Source organism: Dunckerocampus dactyliophorus, chromosome 17, assembly GCF_027744805.1.
Source record: "Dunckerocampus dactyliophorus isolate RoL2022-P2 chromosome 17, RoL_Ddac_1.1, whole genome shotgun sequence".
Classification (NCBI taxonomy): Eukaryota; Metazoa; Chordata; class Actinopteri; order Syngnathiformes; family Syngnathidae; genus Dunckerocampus; species Dunckerocampus dactyliophorus.
The window spans coordinates 13,650,950-13,658,662 of record NC_072835.1 but is presented as its reverse complement, the minus strand read 5'-3'; the positions used below and the strand labels follow the sequence as shown (position 1 = coordinate 13,658,662).

General features: G+C 35.9%; 1 protein-coding gene across 6 annotated transcripts; it reads left to right on the top strand.

The window, feature by feature from the left end:
* Window positions 1-1,098: 1,098 nt before the first annotated feature.
* LOC129170092 (glycerol-3-phosphate acyltransferase 4-like) lies at window positions 1,099-7,713 on the top strand. 6 transcript variants are annotated; one of them, XM_054757289.1, is made up of 12 exons: window positions 1,099-1,468; window positions 1,705-1,903; window positions 3,909-3,954; window positions 4,029-4,311; window positions 4,384-4,458; window positions 5,228-5,317; window positions 5,478-5,571; window positions 5,649-5,764; window positions 6,105-6,160; window positions 6,239-6,534; window positions 7,403-7,482; window positions 7,561-7,713. In XM_054757289.1, exons 2-12 carry the CDS (start codon window positions 1,739-1,741, stop codon window positions 7,685-7,687), a joined length of 1,428 nt encoding a protein of 475 aa, XP_054613264.1. In that variant the 5' UTR covers window positions 1,099-1,468; window positions 1,705-1,738; the 3' UTR covers window positions 7,688-7,713. The 6 variants fall into 6 exon arrangements, with proteins under 6 accessions (XP_054613264.1, XP_054613263.1, XP_054613262.1 ...); XM_054757288.1 differs by having other exon boundaries at window positions 1,099-1,605; XM_054757287.1 differs by having other exon boundaries at window positions 1,099-1,903.

Sequence of the window (7,713 nt, the reverse complement as noted above, 5' to 3'; positions counted from 1 at the left end):
GTTTTTTTTTTTTTAAACTCTCTCTATTGATGATGGATAATGATTTACATACAGTAACTGTGCCGTTATGTAAACCTGCTGACCTTTTAAAGGGTTGTTGACACATTTAAACATATATGAATATATGATATTTTTACAGCACTTTTTGGGAAGCTGAATTTTTTTTGTCATTAGGGTCAAATGTGTGAGTGAATTTTAAAGGATAAATTTTATTATGTTCATTTTAATCTTGGAGAATTGTCATGTAAAATGGGATAATATGAAGATTTTTTTTTTAATTTGATTTGATTTTTATAAGTATAATGCAATGCTGGTTGTCTTTGCTGAACCATGTGCTTTAATACCTCCGAATAATTTGGACAATCGACTTCATTCAGTATAATCTGCCGTTTAAATTCAGTGTTCTTATTCATGCAAACATACAGTATGTACAAAGCCGTGTTTGTTTCTTTTTAGCAAAAGCCAAAGAAAGTTGACCAAAATATTATTTGACCTACATTCCGTAGAGTTTAATGGTATGGTGAACTGTTCAAAGGTGGGAACAGCTAAGTATAAAAAGACTGTTGATGGAATGTGCATGCCGGAAGGTGAGCAAGTCTTTTAAAGGGAATTATCATGCTTGTCTTAATTGTGTGAAACTATGCATGCAACAAGCAATTTGTAGCAAATTCTATGGAAAAAATCAATAAAAGGTTTTTATGAGCATTATGCAAACCAAAGCTGGACAAGTGTTTGCTTGTGTCTGACTCACATACATTCAGTCTTAACATTAGATTCACAATTTCATTAAATACAACAGCATTTAATGTAATTATTTTATTTTATTTTATACAAAAGGTGTATGGGGTGTTATATTTTTTCATTTTTAATTTTATATTATTTTTGATGTGAGTCATCCACATACATGAAAAAATTCTGTTTTATTTTGCTGTTAATATATTAATTATATATATATATATTTATTTTTTTGTTTTTAATTCAAAGTATTTTTGGTCTCCGCAGTCATTTTAAAATTAATTTAATTTGACATTAATTAATTTGCCTCATACCTGTGTATTTTTTTTTTACCATTAAAAAAAGTAAATATAAATATTTAAAATATGATTTATTTTTGGTGTTTTGAGTCCATCACATCCACCAATTGCATTACTATTAATAATTAAATATTTAAAATGTAATTTCAGTGTGTGCAATCAGCACAATGCAGCCATTTTATGATTTTAATTTCCTACAATATTTTAGGCGTTTTATTTATTTTTATGGACTCCTTACTCTTTCTTTTCTCGGCGTCGCTCATCCTCTCTTGGTGCTCTTGCACCTTGTAAAATAATCAGATTACTGTCATGGCCACCTGTTGCTGTGAAGACCCTCCTGCTTGCAGCTTTAGCATGCTGCTAACAAGAGCGGTTAGCCACTGTATAGCTTCCAGATGGAGAGCACCTTCTGTTGTCCTGCTCCATTAAATCCAGTACGGCTTTACTTCATTCTAAATTCAATTGGCGTAATGGTATGAACTCAGGGTGGGCGATACTTCAAATGTTGGTATCAATTCGATACCAAGTAAATACCGGACTAGTATTGCCTATATCCTTACAGATACTATTGGTATGGATACAATCGCTATTTGATCGATCTGCCCACCCCTAATTTTGCTTTATGCACCTTCTGCATATGCCTGAATGCTAATTATGTTCTTCTTTTCAGTCACTAGAGGAAGACTTCCCCTGATCAGCATGGCATGGTTTACTGTACATGTATGATTGGCAAGTTGCTGTGTGGGAGTCCTGGTAGCTCACTGGTTACCATGGGCTTGATTCTGCTACTCAGCATCGTCATTATTGCATTTGGAGCGTCTTTTGGTATCCGCAGATGTTATGTGATGACCCTTCAATGGATGTTTGAGGTGAGCTTTCATGTGTTTCTAATGTTTGCAATTAGTTGCATTTACGGAGGCAGCAGAGGAAAAAATTGATATCATAGTCGTTGTGGTCACTTGGCTAATTTGTGTGTTCATAGGTTTATATTTGAAACATTAAGTATTTTAAAAGGTTGTACTATCACGACAATAATGATGAAATTTAACAATAATCAGAGTTGAAAAAAAACTCAAAATTGAATGAAGTCATAATATTTTGGGAAAACATTTGCAATTTTTTTAAAGGGAGTGTAAAAAATGATTGTATTCTTTACAAGAATAAAACTGTAATCTTATGAGATTAGAGTTTGATTTTTTTTTATTAGAATTTTACAAAAATAAAGTTGGAATATTTCAAGAAAAAAGCTAGAATTTTATCAGACTAAAGTGATCATTTTATGAGAAAAGTGACCCTTTTTTGTTGTTTTTACAAGAATAAAGTCCTAGTTTTATGACCGTAAAGTGGCCAGGAAACAGTTTTGAATTGAACAAGAATTAAGTGTTGGGAGACAAAAAAAATTATGAATTTAACGAGTAATGATGACATTTTTATTTAATATCTCGAGAAAAATATCACAAATTCACAAGAGTGAAGTACCGATAATGTGAAAAAAAAAAATCAGAATTTTTCAATGGTAATATCAAAAGACAAAAGCTTTTTTTACCAGAATAAAGTGTTTTTTTCCCCACAATAAAGTGGTTTTTTTTGTGAGGCCACAATACACTATTGGACGACTTATGTTTTTAGTATTTTATGTTTATTATTTTGATATTTTTGATGTAGGAAATGAAAGCCAATCAAAAGCGTTTTCAACTTGCGGTACATGGGAAGAATCACTGGACAAGTTAATAGGCGGTACTTTAATAAAGGACTCCTATTACATCCTTTGTTACCTAAATTAACATTGGATCATTCTACAGTAATGCGATGGTCCCATTTGCACTGTACTGTGCTGTTATTTCAACATTCAGTGTTGATCAAATCCGGAGAGACTAGCCTCTGTCTGTCTTTATCCCAGGGGGATGAGATTAGACTCACGTTGCTGCAGTAGAGACTCCCCCAGCCTAGAGGGTTTTAAATCTGGGGAGGGAAGGACCACGCTCTTTGCTCTTGGGGATGCCATCTGTCATGTTGACGCTCCCGGGAGGTTGAGACAGCATCTGTCTTTTGAAGATGTGATATAGACAACAAGAGCAGTCTCAGTGCAGTCAAATTGTCATTTGTCTCCTAATTTAGGAACTAAGTTGCAACTTTTTTGTCACAATGTGATATAGACGTTAAAGTTTGTAGTATATAGTATATTATAGAACTTTATAGAACTTCATCTTTGTCAAATTCTGACATTTTTCTTGTGTTATTACATTGTGCTTGTTACATTTTAACTTTTTTTCTGCAATGTTACGGCTATTCTCACAAATGGCAGCTTTATTTTAATAACATTTGGACATTTTCCTTTTATTTGTGAAATCCAGAAGCTTTTCTTGCAAAACAATGACTCTATACCGGTGGAATTCACAATTTGTTTATGGAATACAATGTTCCCTTTCCGCAGATTCGCTGTTTTGCGCTGTTACAGGCCGAGCCTGGCCCTTTAAGAAGAATTGCATTGTGGGAAGTTGAGTGTCTCTCTCTCTCTTCCCTTGTCTGCACCGCCCATTGTTTTCTGCATCAATTCATCTCCTTTGCCCTGCTGTGTCTCCTGTGTCATCGCTAGCTTGCGAGCTTGTAAATGAATCTTCAGTTCGAAGGAGGAGGGCTAAAACAGGAGGAGAACTGCAGCAATATGTTTTACCAAAGATACAAAAACGCTACAGTACTGTGGAACGGCGCTAGGACGAAAAGGCACAACATAGCACAAAATAATAAATATATATGTAAATATATATATATATAAAGTCATACATTTTTTACAAATAAAGTTGTATATTTTTGAGAAAGAAGTCAGATTTTTCTTGAAGAAATTCAGAATGATTTCTTCTCATTTCAATGGAGAGGGGCGCCAAGGAAACGCATCTCTTCGACAAAGCATACAGCAATGGTAAGCTTCTATCATTCCAATATCGCATTAATGCCTCATTGCTAACACTAATGTTTCCTTTCCGTCCTTCACAGTTGGTATCATTGCCAAAGAGTCGTCTTTCCAGCAGGACATCCAGCAACCGAGGGCCTCCGCCGGCTCACCCGAGTTCAAGATGGCCGACGTCCTCTCCTTCTGTCGCCGAGGCGTGGAGAGCATCGTGGATGACGACGTCACCAAGCGCTTCTCGGCCCAGGAGCTGGACACCTGGAACCTGTTGACCAGGAGCAGCTACAACTTCCACAACTTCAGCATGAGACTCAGCGTCCTTTGGGGTGTCGGCATCTTCGTCCGCTACGGTATCCTGCTGCCTCTGAGGTTAGGAAGAAAAATGTCCAAAGATCAAATTTAGGAGTTTGATTTAAAAGCTGTTTGTCTTCTTCTCTGCAGGTTGACTCTCGCAGTGGCTGGCATTAATCTGCTCTTTCTGTTCACCGCCATGGTGGCCTGTTTACCAAACAGAGAGTACGTAACCCCTAGAGGGCGCTGTTTCACATTCTCTCTATGATACTGTACTGTACTTTTTATAGTAAACCTCTATAGGACACATTAAAAAGAAAACTAAGTCCTTATACTACAATAATCTTATGAGAATAAATATTAGTTTTTCAGATGAGATGTATTTTCTAGTATTTTCAAGAAAAAAAATTATTTAAAAAAAGAATAAAGTCTAATGTTTTTGGGAAAAATATATATTGTCGGAAAAAAAGCTTTTTTCAATAATACAGAATTATGTAATATTATTTGAGGGAAAAAGTTGTGTATTTTGAAAGAAAATCTTTAAGGAAAAAAAATTATTTTTAAAGTTTTTTTTTTTAAATAAAAGTTTTAAAAAGTTATATATTTTCAAGAAAAAGTCCTGTTTTCACGGCAAAGAGGCATGAGCTAAAGTCATATTTTTTCAAGACAAAATGTTGTAATATTACGATAATAAAGGTATAAATTTACGAGAATAAAGTTGTAATAAAGTAAAAAATTTACGACTTTATTCTCGTAATATTACAGCTTTTTTCCCTCATAAATTTATAACTTTTTTTATCTCTTAAATTCACGACTTTATTCTTGTACATTTATGACTTTATTCTCGAAATTGCAGATTTTTTTTTTTCAATGTGGCCCTAATACTGTTGTATGAAGGGTTTACATAGGAATGGAGAATAAACCATTTAAAATTACTGTAAGTATTACTATTTGGTTACTTTGAGATGCTGCCACTCTTTCTGTGTGTGTTCAGGTTGAGGGTCTACCTGACTGAGAAGGTCCATGCGATGTGTTACCACTTCTGTGCTAGATCCATTACAGCCATTGTCACCTATCATAACAGGTAACCATCTCACACATAGAACAAAAACATCTACTATGACAATACTATAATGTGTGTATGTACAGTAATAATATCACTGTACAACAGTACAATGTGTGTGTATATGTAGCGCTATCACCACAATACTATGCGTGTATAATGTGTGTGTGTTTCATTGCAGAGAGAACAAACCAAGGGGTGGCAGTATTTGTGTAGCCAATCATACAACACCCATTGATGTCATCATCTTGGCCAATGATGGATGCTACTCCCTGGTACAACAACATTCTCTGTCTATGTGAATTCGTAGGCACGTGTACGCTCGTTTGAACGTCGTGTAAACTTGCCTCAGGTTGGACAGCTACATGGTGGACTGATGGGAATGATCCAGAAAGCCATGGTTAGATCCTCGCCACACATCTGGTTTGACAGAGCGCAAATGAAAGACAGACATCTAGTGGCCAAAAGGTGCAACTACAACATCAGCACTCTTGCTGTCACTTTTTTAATGGGCTTATTTTGTAATTATTTTGTCTTTTCAAAGTTGCTTTAGGTAAGATTTGTGTGTGGTTTGTGTATGTGTGTGTGTGTGTGTGTGTATATATATATATATATATATATATATATATATATATTATTAACAATATATTAATATAATATATTTTCTGCAGAAAAAAACAGCTCATTTTCTGGGGGGGTAAAAATATACATTTTGACAAAAAAAAATCACAGAATTTGCGGCGTCATGAATGCTGAATGTGCTGGGATCCACAGTATCTGCTAATGAAGTGTACATGGACTGTTCCAGGCTGGGAGAGCATGTTGCTGACAAAACCAAACAGCCCATCCTTATCTTCCCCGAGGGTGTGTATGATAGATTATACATCTTACAGTAGGCCCTATGTACATTTATCCAAGATCTTATATGTCCTTCATCTACAGGAACATGCATCAACAACACATCCGTGATGATGTTCAAAAAGGGCAGCTTTGAAATAGGCTGTACTGTCTATCCGGTGGCTATCAAGGCCGGTTTATTTTCTGGTTCTTTTTGCACCCAGCCCGTGCTTAACATCACACCAAGTAACACCAATGCATGCATTCCGCAGTATGATCCTCGCTTTGGGGACGCCTTCTGGAACAGCAGTAAGTTTGGTTTGGTCAGCTATCTGCTGAGGATGATGAGCAGCTGGGCCATTGTGTGCAGTGTGTGGTACCTGCCGCCTATGAACAGACAGGTATTGTGTTTATCTAAAGATACATGCATGCAAAAAGTATTTTAGGCTGCGTTCAAACTTGTGGTTTGGTAGTCTGGTCCTAAGGATTTGATTGGTTAGCTTTTGTGACCTAACTCAAATATTCCAAACTAAAATGCCGTCTGCTGGGTTGAATAATAGATTCTTATATTATAATAACAAAATGTATTTGTATTGAACTTTACATTTTAGCAATCTCAAAGTACCACGGAGCAAAAAACTAAGAAAAAATGCGTGATTATTTATAAAATCAAATTAAAACCTATAACATATTTAGCAAAATGCTTTTTTTTTTTCTATTTTCATTTACGATTTTCTTTTGGTGGGCATTTGTGTTCCACCTTTCTCAGTTGTTTTTATAAGTTGATGTTTACTTTGTAAATGTTCAGTGGTACAGGAGTGATAGGAGTTGCAGATAATGGCACACAAGCCTAGAGTGTGAAAAAAACATATATATAACATATATATAAGTCGCTCCGGAGTATAAGTCGCAGGACCCGCCAAACCATGAACAAATTGCAGCTTATAGTCTGGAAAATACGGTATTTTCTCTTACATATTTGTCATTTCTGCATTCTTTTTGTTGCCATTTTTACACTGGTCATTGTCTTTGGTTCATGTAGTGAATCAAACCGCATCACAGTTCACTCACAAGCGGACCGAGACCCATCTTTCAAGTGGTCTCAGTCCACTTCGGTGCACACTACAGCTGGGAGGATCATGTTCACACTTGACCACATGAACTGTACTAGCAGAGCTTGTACTAGCAAGAGCACCAGTATTCCTTTTAACCAAACCAAACGTGACAACAGTGAATGCACCGTCAGTGATGATTGTTATTATTGTGAAGGAAGAGGAAGATGCAGTGCAGTTCGCCAATAGAGTGAAAGCCGCCATCGCTGCACAAGGAGGATTAGAAGATCTCATTTGGTGGGTGAGCGCTTACGATTCCTATTAGTGTAGTACCGTACTGCGTGGTAGCATTCGACACTGTTTTGTTTTTTCCAGGGACGGGGGTCTTAAACGAGCCAAAGTGAAGGACACTTTCAGAGAAGAACAACAACAACTTTACAGCAAAGTCCTTGCTGGTGAGGAGAAGGAAAGACATGAAGAAAAGGAGAATTATACAAATTAATATTAAAGTTATGTTTAAAAAAAAAA